This window comes from Ahaetulla prasina, chromosome 5 (genome assembly GCF_028640845.1).
Source record: "Ahaetulla prasina isolate Xishuangbanna chromosome 5, ASM2864084v1, whole genome shotgun sequence".
Lineage (NCBI taxonomy): Eukaryota > Metazoa > Chordata > Lepidosauria > Squamata > Colubridae > Ahaetulla > Ahaetulla prasina.
This window is the reverse complement of record NC_080543.1, coordinates 29,142,618-29,155,306: the sequence shown is the minus strand read 5'-3', so window position 1 is coordinate 29,155,306 and position 12,689 is coordinate 29,142,618. Positions and strand designations below refer to the sequence as shown.

Sequence of the window (12,689 nt, the reverse complement as noted above, 5' to 3'; positions counted from 1 at the left end):
ACACAAGGACAAGGGATATTCTGTAAGATAGCAAAGCATGGACAGAGACACAAGGACAAGGGATATTCTGTAAGATAGCAAAGCATGGACAGAGACAAGGGCCTGAACAAAGAATGCTTTAAAAAACCCGTTGGCGACAAATTGGATGAACTTTGTTTCTATCGGTGTAAAATGTTTATAATACTTTGAACCACTCTTGCAGGCTGTGGCTATGTCTTACATGCTTTTGTCTGTGTTTTGGAAATAGTATCACTCATTTTTTACTTTGGAAAAGAATAAAAAGCTGATATTTTTTGCAAGTCTCATCTCAAGTCTCTGTCTTTGGCATCTCAGTGGCCCGGGGAAACTTCTGGGACTTTACAGTACCTTACTTGATCTTGATTGTATCCCTCTGTTAATGCAATTTAGGATTGCATTGGGTTTTTTTGCTGCGGCCGCACACTGTTAGTTCATATTTAATTGGTTGTCCACTAAGACTCCAAGACTTGTTAGGTGTCAAAACCAGCTATTTTGGGAAATTATCGTCCCGTCTCCAACCTTCGCTTTGTGGCGAAGGTTGTAGAGAGTGTGGTTGCATGGCAGCTCCCCCGGCACCTGGAGGAAGTTGTCTATCTAGACCCGTTCCAGTCCGGCTTCTGACCCGGTTATAGCACGGAGACGGCTTTGGTCGCGTTGGTGGATGACCTCTGGAGGGCCAGGGACAGGGGTTGTTCCTCTGCCTTGGTCCTATTAGATCTCTCAGCGGCTTTTGATACCATCGACCATGGTATCCTGCTGCGCCGGTTGGAGGGATTAGGAGTGGGGGGCACCGTTTATCGGTGGTTCTCCTCCTATCTCTCTGACCGGTCGCAGACGGTGTTGACAGGGGGGCAGAGGTCACTTGTGGTGTGCCTCATGGGTCGATTCTCTCGCCTACCCTGTTCAACATCTATATGAAGCCGCTGGGTGAGGTCATCAGTGGTTTTGGGGTGAGTTATCATCTGTACGCTGATAATACTCAGCTGTACTTTTCCACCCCAGACACCCCAACGAAGCGGTCGAAGTGCTGTACCGGTGTTTGGAAGCTGTACGGGTCTGGATGGGGAGAAACAGACTCAAGCTCAATCCCTCCAAGACGGAATGGCTGTGGATGCCGGCACCCCGGTACAGTCAGCTGCACCCGCAGCTGACTGTTGGGGGCGAGTTAGTGGCCCCAAAGGAGGTGGTTCGCAACTTGGGCGTCCTCCTGGATGGACAGCTGTCCTTTGATGAACATCTGGCGGCCGTCTCCAGGAGGGCCTTTTACCAAGTTTGCTTGGTTCGCCAGTTGCGTCCCTTCCTTAACTGGGATGCCTTATGCACGGTCACTCACGCTCTGGTTACGTCTAGGTTGGATTACTGCAATGCTCTCTACATGGGGCTGCCCTTGAGGTGCACCCGGAGGCTACAGTTAGTCCAGAATGAGGCTGCGCGAGTAGTAACGGGAGCCGTTCGTGGCTCCCATGTAACACCACTACTCCGCAGTCTGCACTGGCTTCCTGTGGTTTTTTCGGGGCGCTTCAAGGTTTTGGTTACCACCTTTAAAGCGCTCCATGGCTTAGGACCCGGGTACTTACGAGACCGCCTGCTGTTACCCTTTGCCTCCCACCGACCCGTACGCTCTCACAGAGAGGGTCTCCTCAGGGTGCCGTCCGCCAAACAGTGTTGGTTGGCGGCCCCCAGGAGTAGGGCCTTCTCTGTGGGGGCAGTGACGCTCTGGAACTAACTTCCCCCTGGCCTACGTCAAGTGCCTGATCTTCGGACCTTCCGTCGGGAGCTCAAAACACATCTATTCATTCAAGCGGGACTGGCATAATAGTGTTGAATTTTAATTGGGGTTTTGTGAATTTTAAAATTTAAAATTTAAATTTTAATTATCAGCCTTTTATAATCTGCTATGTTTTAACTGTTGTTTTTAATTGTATATATTTTGTGTTTTATTTTTTGGCTGTACACCGCCCTGAGTCCTTCGGGAGAAGGGCGGTATAAAAATTTAATAAATAATAATAATAATAAAAACTGTTGCAGGGTTTATGCATTTGGTCATTCTGGTTTGCTGGAGATGCTACCCCATGGAAGGACTGAGGCGGCTTTTATGCTATCCAAACCATTGGTCTGAATGGGGCTCCAGATTCACATTTCTTTTACATTCTTAGTTTAAGGGACCCTAAGAACTCAGCCAACTCTGAATTATTTAACAAACCATGAGGCAAATCTTGGCTTCACTGGTGTCATTCCCATATTGCGCTTAATTATAGTTTATTTTAATATGAAGGAGTTCCAACTGACCAGGTCCACAAAACCCCATAAATAGTTTTAAGGCAGTGTGTATTCTTCACACACCAATAAAAAAGTAGCAATTTTCTCTATACGGGCGGAAAATTTTTATGGTGGAATTCACTTCAGGCTGAAGGAAGACAGCACTGACGAGGGAAAAAAACAAAACAAAACCCGGGAACGACCAATCTTGGACGGTGCCGGGAAGCAGCTCCACAGCAAAGATTCGGGTCTCCCTCCCGCCAGTAGGGGGAGGAGCGTCAGGAGGTTTCAACCCGCCTTCCCTCTGCCTCCATGGTAACCAATCGCCACCGCTACGGTCCCGCACGCGCGCCAACGGGCCGAGGGACCCAGAAGGCGGTGTCCCCCCCGCCGTCTCTTTTCGCGCCCCGCGCGCACGAGCACGCGAAGGCGGCGGCCCCTCCCTGCCGTAGGCCCAGCAGCTCCATCCTCTTTTTTTTTTTTTCCCCTTTTGCTTTTTTTAGACTCAAGCAAGGATTAAGCTTTCGAAGACGGAGGATGCGATACCCGCCCTCCCCGCTCAGAATCGCGAGCCCCTGGAATTCCTAACAGACGTTTTCCTCCACCCCAGGTGAGCAAGTCGAGAGGGGGGGCCCCCCTTGGAAAGAAAAAGATTTTCTTTTCGAGAAGCATGATGGGAGTTGTAGTTTCACTGGCGGTCGATTTGTCTGGCTGCTCGGAGACAGCGGGCTTCAAAGGATTTACAGATGCCGGCGATTCCCCATGTGCCTTTTGGGAAGGGCGGGGCGGGGGAGATGAGGGAAATCAGGTTTGGGATGCTCAGTTGCTTATTCTTAAGGGAGGGTGAGGAAAGACGTGTCTTTCTTTACCTGTGCAAATGGATGGAGTTCGGCGCGGAGCAGTTGTGGCTAGGATTGGGTCCCAATTATAAGGGCGCAGAGAAGTCCCTCTTTAATGATGGGGAGTGGGGGTGGGAGGGTCAGTTTTAAGGCCTGATCGTTTGGGATTTCCTCCTCCAGTCTGACATCCTATAGATTTATGGAATTCGGTTCCCTCCATTCTCAGCTAGTGGCACAGTATATACACAGGGTGATGGGGGCTGCCAATGCAGCACCTTTCAGGGTGGCTCCTGTGCTGCAGGATCAGAGATATCCGGATAAATGGGATACAGCGGTGGTGGTGAGACAGAAATTTAATCAGCAGTATTGCAATGGCTGCAAATCGAAAGGAATAGTGGGGACAAGAGGAGTGGCATACCAATCACGACGCTCACCTTCATGATAAAACAAGGTTCTATGAAGCAATAAATAAAAGAGTAAAATAATGAGCAAAAGAAATTACAGGCATGAGATAAGGAAGGAAATTCTGGTTTTCACTTTTATTAATGTATGTGTCATATTTATATGACGACTCATCTCACAAAAATATACGCTCCATGTTTTTCTGTCTTTGCAACCATCCTTTATTTCAGCCCATGGATCGCAAGGTCTCTGGAATAATTCAGTGGCAGGCAATCCAACAATCAATTGATTTCACCATATCTATACAACTTTGTACGTTGCCTTTTGTTCTGTATAGTTTCATCTCTTTGAGGATATTATGAATTCAATCTATTATTTTCTGTCTTCTTTCCCTTGATGTGTTCACTCCTTAAAACCAGTTTATAATTTGGACTTTTCTTCAGTACATTTCTTTCATGCTTGCTTGCTCACTTGTGTCCATTCATCACCCATTCATTATTGAGCCTATGTTTTATTGTTTTACTACATCTTAAATACTCCATTCTCTCTGCACTCAATTTTCTTTTATGTTTCTCTTGATACACCCAACTCTCACTTCCATGGAACAGAGTGGGAAGTTCTATGTAGCACAGTGGACTGAAGCACTTTCTTACACACAAGAACTTGTCTCAACAACACACAACAAATCAACAACATTATACTCGTTCTAGTTTTTTGCCTCATTTCTATAACATGCAATCACTAATTCCTTTTTCCATCAGTCACAATTACTGTATGTTGGTCTTTAGTGCATTAATTTTCAAATCCATACTTTACCAATTGTTGCTGATTATTTGGGTTCTCAGCCAATAACATGATAATGTTTGCACACACAAATACATATACATTTATCTTCCCAACCGAAACACCTTTAAACATCACCATAAACATTCCTTCTGTATTTGAAAGAAATACATACGTATTATATTTTATTTATAGATACATATACATACCCTCAATAACTAAGGACATCATCACACTTTCGTATTTTGCTCCAAATTTTATATTAAACCATTTGTTATGCATTCTATTTATTAACAGATGTGTTTGATGTCTATCACATCCTGTTTATTTTGTATTCGGCTTTCAAATTTCAATTCCCTATTTGGCAAAACTTTTCATAATTCCAACCTATTTGCTTTCTTAATATCTAAGTCAACAAACATATAATACTTTTCACATAATGCATTTTAGGAAAATAGAGAAGGTGTAGACTATCAGTTTTACTTCTATATCTGCCCACTCAGTAGCAATCCCTGCTAAAATTAAAGCAAATACTGCACTGGTCAGTTTTGGTGCATTCTGGCTTGTATGCCACAAGTGCAGCCCATCTTAGTTTTACTCTAAGTAGTTCATGTGTTCTAGGAAAGAGAAGAAAGTTGTGGTTAGAAGAAATTAGTGAGCTCATAAAGAGAATCAAGAAAGGCAGTGTATAAAACAGATACGGTGGAATGGATGCAAAGATGATTTGCAGTGGTAAAAAGATAAGGAGAGGTATAATGGAATCATTTCATTTTTCTTTAGCTAGAATCCTTTCATTTTTCTTATCTTATGTCTTTAATTTCTTTGTCTTATTGTTTTATTCATTTCTATACTTATATTATGGTTTATCCCAAAAATGAAAGCCTGATGGGTATGTGTATATGTACAGTACCATATAATTTCTTCCTCCAATAAAATTTGCTAAATGTTATGGGATAGAAAACATTACAATCAAGGTATGATGTGTGAGATCATTGTTCATGACTCAATTTCTCAAAATTGTATTTGAAACTATTATTTCTCAGATATCATTTTAAAGAACTTGACAGTTAATATAATTCTATATGTGGTAATTCGCTTTTGTATTGCCTTTTCTCTAACATCTAATGTAAATATTTAAAAGAGCACTGCACACCAGAACAACTAGACACAAGAACAGTTTTTTCCCGAAGGCCATCACTCTGCTAAACAAATAATTCCCTCAATACTGTCAAACTATTTACTAAATCTGCACTGTTATTAATCTTCTCATCGTTCCCATCACCAATCTCTTTCCACTTATGACTATATGACTGTAACTTTGTTGCTGGTAATCCTTATGATTTATATTGATATTGATTATTCCTGATTGCTTATTTGTACCCTATGATTATCATTTAGTGTTGTATCATTAAGTGTTAAATTGTACCCTGTGACCATCATTTGTGTTGTAAATATTGTACCTTGATGAAGGTATCTTTTATGTACACTGAGAACATATGCACCAAGACAAATTCCTTGTGTGTCCAATCACACTCGGCCAATAAAAATTCTATTCTATTCTATTCTATTCTATTCTATTCTATTCTATTCTATTCTATTCTATTCTATTCTAAAGATCTCAAGATTCATGTTTGGGTTTGGGATTTTGTAATAAAAAGAATGGAAGTCATAGCAGTCCCTCAATATATTTTTTTCAGAGTTCTTTTGTATGTTTCAGGGACCACATATATATACCACATATATGCGGTGTTGAATTATGATTGATATATGTGAATCAGCTACAGAATTTAATTCCATTTATTTAACTATTCTGTGCAATATCTGGATAGGGTTTTTCCTTGACCATAGCTTAGTAGGAATTTATGTGTGCATTATTTGATGAGATATGTAGGCTTGTATTTTAATGTGCACAGTTGTTAGTGTGAGATTATTTTTGATAATAGTATTGTAGAATTGACCTTAATAAATATTAGGCCCATGGATAGTAATAAAGATGAATAACTAAATTAAATCTATAATGTTAGTCCTTCACACCCTAGTAATAAATTAATATTTCCTATATTCCAAGGTATTCTTTTATCAGAAGACATCTGATAAATACTATATGACAGAATTATCCTAAAATACACAAATTTTAATTTTTTGCTTGAAAACCCAGAGATTCTCACACTGAATCATCCATAAAGTACTGTATTTTTCGCACTATAAGACACAGTCCCCCCCCTCAAAAAAAGTGGGTGAAAATGTCTGTGCATTTTATAGAGTGAATATTGTGGCAGGGAAGGCAGGTTGGTGTGGTGGCGGTAGTCGCCGTTTGTCATCACCGGCGCCGTTCGCCACTGCCGGGGAACATTGGAGCCTTTGCTGATTGGCAGTTTGATTGGCCACCTGGAATACCGCTGATCAGCTGTTCTAGGTATTCTTATGATTGCTGCCGACCATAATGGGCAGAGAAAGAAACTCAGGAACCTCCCTGACTTCTCAGGCTGAAAAAGAGATGATGGTAGATTTGTACAACCAGACTTGCTAGATTTTGTTAATATAGCCTTATAATAAAGTAGAATGAGCTCATCTGGTCATGTGTCCTATCTGATATAGGTAATCCTCAACTTGCGACCGGTCACTTAGTGACCATTTGAGGTTATCATGAACCTCCCTGGGTTCTGAAATTCCCCTGGTGCTCCCCATAAGCCCTGCCAGATGTCCCGCAGCCAGCAATTCCTCATCATCTGAACTGGCAACCAAGGGAGCCATCAGATGGCATAATTTTCTGCAGTTTAGATCCATGAAGTATAGTGTATAGGAACCATAATCTCGGAAACTTAAAAGTTTCATTTCCGAAAAAGGATTTTGATGTTTTGATTTGCATGATTTAATCATTGAAAAAAGTGCTAATAGGGGCTTTATTGTATGTAAGGTAAGAAATAGAAACAGATGGGAACCAGTGACGGAATGCAATTCACTGGTACAATTCTCTTAATGCAACTCTGCTGATAGAGGACTTTTGACATGGATCTTATTGCGTGATTTGTCTTTGGTCTAAGTTGGTTGATTTAATGCCAACATGGAATATGCATGTAATTTATCCACTATCAAGCTGAGAACTATCTACTTTTAAATTCCGTTACCCCAGTTTGAAAAGATGTAATGACTGCTAGAAATAAACCTAACATCAGAGAGGAAGGTATTAGCAAACATGGATCAAAGTAGCCATTGTGCAAGGAGATAGAAAATGAATAGTCTCCTTTCTATGGTTTGAGATTTTAGGGAACTACATTTTGAGGTTCCAAGAATTCATTTGTTCCCCCCTAGCTCTGAGGGCTCTAGGGAATAAACCTCACCTCAACCAAATTGCAACATTTATTATCACAGGAAAGAAGCCTAGAAAATAGAGAGAGAAGAATTGTATTACAGGTAGTCCTTGACTTACGACCAAAATTGAGCCCAAAATTTCTTGCCACAGTTGTTGAGTGAATCATTGCAGTTATTAAATTAGTGATACGGTTGTTAAGTGAATCTGGTTTTCCCCATTGCTTGTCAGAAGGTTAAAAAAAGGGGTGATCACATGATCTCAGGACACTGCAACTGTCATAAATCTGAGTCAGTTGCGAAGCATTTTAATTTTGATCATGTGACCATGGAGATGGTACAATGATCGTAAGAGTGAAAAGTGGTCAAGTCATCTTTTTTCCATACCTTTGTAACTTTGAATGGTCACTAAAGGAGCTGTTGTAAGTCGAGGACTACCTGTACTGTAACTGTCTGTATTCTGTTGGGTCTGATTTCTAGGATATAATTATGGTTTTACGATGTTACAGTTTTGTAAATGTATTTATTTATTTACTATAGTTGCTTTATTTTTTGCATTTATTGCTGTAAACCCCCTTGGTAGTAAATAAAGCAATCCAGTAAATAAACAAAATAACCCAATTTAATTTTGTCTAAGCGCTGTTTGTTGAATGGCAGTCCTGACACATCCCTTAAAAGTTAACTGGGGTCCTCAGCCTGGCTTAGAACATTTCTTGATATGGATATTCTTTCTGATACAGAAAAACTTTTTATTTTGCTGGAATGTATTGGTTGATGGTTCTTGAACTATACAAATTTTTAAGGACGTTTCTTGTTGTATCACGTAAGTTGTAATGTTGAATTGCGTCGCCATATACCAAATATAATTGGGTGACATCAGCTTTTCTTCAGCCACGCATTGAGAAACTATCTATATGGATTTGCTGTATCTCAAGTGAATTAATTTGTTTGGATTATGTTCTGAACAGACGCCAGCTACCAGCAATTAATAGTTCAGTACATTCAAATGAAACAGCTTTGTTTGCAATATCATGTAGCTCATGTTTTGAGACTTTTTTTTGGAAGACTAAAGCATATATAAACAAAATAGGGCAAACTTGTTGGCTTTTGAGATTGTGAGGGTTTTTTTTTTTTAAACTTCTGGGATTAGAGAAGATTGAAGATTATTTTTATGGAGCAATTAAGTTTTGGAAGGAAGCTAGTAGTCTTTATCATTCAGCTCCGTTTATATATGAATGCTACAAGCTGCATTTCCTGGTGATGTAATACATTGTTTATACATGTAGGTCATTCACATATTTTATTTATGAAGATTACCTATCCCCCATCAGAAACTGGGTTAGCATTTAGCATTTTCATGAAAAAAATTCAAAGTGATTTCCTAGAAATGTTAACCTTATACAATTAGTACAAAAATATAAAAAAAGCAAAGCTAATAGTGAATGAAAAGAGATAGGGAATCAGAGAGCTAGAACTCACTATGGCTATTTGTCAAATTTCTTAGTTATAAACCCATGATTTTTCTGTATTGAGCTGAAAAATCCATTTCTTAAGGATGTATTGTGTGCATTGCAATTTGGAAGAGGAAAAATGAAGACGTATAACATATAGTGTTAAGAATTTAGCTGCCATTTTTATTTCAGAATATCAGATTTCTAGTCCTGAATATACAGTACTGGTAGCAAATACGTGGACAGTTCTTGCTGAAATTTCAAAAGTAAAAAAATAATAATGATCGTATAGATTCTCTAGAATGATTGATAGGTTTCATAACTAGTATAACAAAACAATAACACACACTTTAATAAAAATTGCAGTTATGGTTCTAAGTGAAAGAAAGTTTTTTGTCCCAAAGGGTAATTTAATTTTTACTGTGTTATTTCACATTGTATTTTAGGTTTTTCAAAGAAGATGAATTTGGCTGAGATTTGTGATAATGCTAAAAAAGGAAGAGAATATGCACTACTTGGAAATTACGACTCTTCCATGGTTTATTACCAGGGTGTCATCCAGCAAATTCAACGGCATTGTCAATCGATCAGAGACCCAACATTAAAGGGCAAATGGCAGCAGGTACAATAACAAAAGGTTTAAATGCAAATGTTTAATTGCTACTAATGTTTCTTATGTAGTGGAATAACAATATGAAAATGGAACTCACTGAAAGACAATATGACTCTATAATGTTAACAAATTAAGAGCAGAAAATGTCCCTTCTGTTATTAAATGTTCTTGACCATCAGATAAATTAAAATTTTTCTTAACAGAAAAAATAGATTATATTTCCTGATCAGAACTCGCTAGATTTGCCATGCCTAATAAGGAACCTTTCTGAACAGGAAGTGCTACTTGGGATATACAGTTCCTTATATATTACATAAGCTGAAGAGGACATTTGTAGAAGGTGCCCTTTCAGCTGTTCTGCATCCAAAATTAGAAAGCAGGATTTCATTTAGCAATGATGTTTTTCCATAGTGATGCCTGCTCTGTGCAGAATGACATCTCTATGATATGCCCGAATCCAACACCAATTTGTTCTAGTGCTTTTATCTGTTTATGTTAGTTGTTCTCCAACTTCTTTTTCTTATAAATAATGTTGTTCCTTTTATGAATTGTTACATTTTATATCATTATTTGATAATATTGCTGCTGATCTCTTCAAGAATTATGCAAATTATGGAAATGTGGGATTGGAAGTACCCATTTATTTATCCCATTTATGTGTTGCCAAATCTGCCATAGACATTCAGAACTTAATAATAAATAAATAAGTAATTAATATATCATGGTAAATATCAATAAAAGCAATTAACACATCCACAATAATCTATAACCAGTAAAAATCAGCACCATAATGAAATAATAATCTTGTTCATTATTTTGTATAATCATGATTAAAAAAACCACATAATAAAGATACCAAATATGGCAACAAGCTGCTAATTACTGGATGCCATCCATCTGAAGTAACTTCTGGAACCTGTAACGGCAGAGCCATACTTAACTTTCAAGGAGACTCTCTTCTGTAAGACAGATAGTTACAACAGGAGAACGGTACTTATGGGGAGCAACCAACCAAGTGCTTCTCCTGAGCTGAACATACAATACAGACCAATTCTGGTTGGAGAAGGCATCCTGCAGGTGGGCACCTAGCCGTATAGGTCAGTGCCAGTACTTCGAAATATTAGTTGGCAGTTGGTGATCGATATCTGCCAATAAATGGACTGCCACATTTTGAACCAATTTCCAAGTGGTTTGCAAAGAAAGCCCCAAGCAGAGTGCATTATGGTAGTCCAACTGATCGTAATGTGGGCGTGAGTCATAGTTGTGGGATCCTAGTGGTCCATGGGTTTGCAAATGGCGTATCAGCCAAAGCTGAAAAAAAGCCCTTCTAAGAACATTTTTTACCTTTCCTTCAGTTGTAGACATGAGTCTGGGAGAACCCCCCAATGGCAGACCAGAGCCTTTGGTGTAGTGCTTCTCTTCAAGAGGCAGTACTGGAGCTGACCAAGAATCTTGATGAATGAAATATAACTCCATCTTATTTGGGTTAGATTCAGCCTGTTTTGCCCCAATTGGACCCTTATACCCTCTTGATACTAGGAAAAAAGTTTCCATAGCAACATCACTGCAGCCCAGGATAGCAGCATGCCTATCCCAGCTTACTGATGATATTTCATCCTGAACTGACAGATTACTTCTTCCATTCGCTTTGTGCAGATGTTAAAAAAGAACTGGGATGGTGGTGAAAGAAGTTAACCCTGCAATACCTCCCTAGGATTTATTAAGCCAACTGAAACTGCTTACTAAGGAAGGGGTGATACTGCAGAATAGGACCTCTGGCTCTCACTCCATTACAGTTCAGAACATACATGGTCGCCACGATGTAAAAAAGATGTTGAGACTCTAGAAAGAGTGCAGAGAAGAGCAACAAAGATGATTAGGGGACTGGAGGATAAAACATATGAAGAACGGTTGCAGGAACTGGGTATGTCTAGTTTAACAAAAAGAAGGACTAGGGGAGACATGATAGTTGTGTTCCAATATCTTAGGGGCTGCCACAAAGAAGAGGGAGTCAGGCTTTTCACCAAAGTACCTGAGGGTAGAACAAGAAGCAATGGGTGGAAACTGGTCAAAGAAAGAAGCAACTTAGAACTAAGGAGAAATTTCCTGACAGTTAGAACAATTAATAAGTGGAACGACTTGCCTTCAGAAATTGTGAATGCTCCAACACTGGAAATTTTTAAGAAAATGTTGGATAACCATCTGACTGAGATGGTGTAGGGTTTCCTGCCTGGGCAGGGGGTTGGACTAGAAGGCCTCCAAGGTTCCTTCCAACTCTGATGTTATGTTATGTTATACCACAGCGATTGATGGAATTGAAGGCTACTGAGAAATCCAATAGGGCCAAAAGCTTTACAGTGCAAGTCCTCCTAGGGGGTCATCCCCCAGTATTATCAGTTCTATTCCTGTTCCTTGCCATACCGGAACCACAATTGAAAGCTATTCAGAACATTCTAAGGCATTTGGTGTCTGAATTTCCGCCTGAACTTTATGACACTGAGTCCAATTTCATGTTCTGTTCAAGAATCTAGACTACATCTAGATTCCTGTACAAATGAAAGAGGTGTACAGATGTTTTAAAAATGGCTACTTGCTTGGAATCGTAGCATTACAGTATTTTGTGTATTCTGCTTTCAGGTTCTTCAGGTATTGTAACATCTCCCCTCACTTTTCTCAAAGCTAAACAATCACAGTTCATTCAATTTCTCTTCATAGGATTTATGTCTCATCCTCTTTTCATCCCCATTGTCCTTCTCTGAATCCTTCTTAAACTGAAGTACCAGAAGGATAGAGTATTTGAAGTGGGGTCTGATCAAAGCAGAATAAATTAAAATTATTGCTCCTCTTGACTGGCAAGAACAGCTGCAGAAGAGACTTGTCTCCTCCCTGTGTAGAGAGAGTAAAGAAAAAAGACACAGGAAGTCTTTGTCCTAATGTACACAGAGATATTGGTTCTAAACTGAAGATAATTAATTCTCTTGTTGGAATTCATGTATCACTACTGCTTTCATCTGA

At 39.5% G+C, this 12,689-nt stretch overlaps 1 protein-coding gene across 1 annotated transcript in view; it reads left to right on the top strand.

Moving 5' to 3' along the window:
- Nucleotides 1-2,608: 2,608 nt before the first annotated feature.
- Nucleotides 2,609-12,689, top strand: part of KATNAL1 (katanin catalytic subunit A1 like 1) — a 45,300-nt gene continuing 35,219 nt past the window's right edge. The window contains exons 1-2 of the mRNA XM_058186597.1: nt 2,609-2,887; nt 9,508-9,683. Of these exons, the coding sequence (XP_058042580.1) occupies nt 9,522-9,683 (162 nt within the window). The 5' untranslated portion in view covers nt 2,609-2,887; nt 9,508-9,521. The remainder of the gene's footprint in view (nt 2,888-9,507; nt 9,684-12,689) is intronic.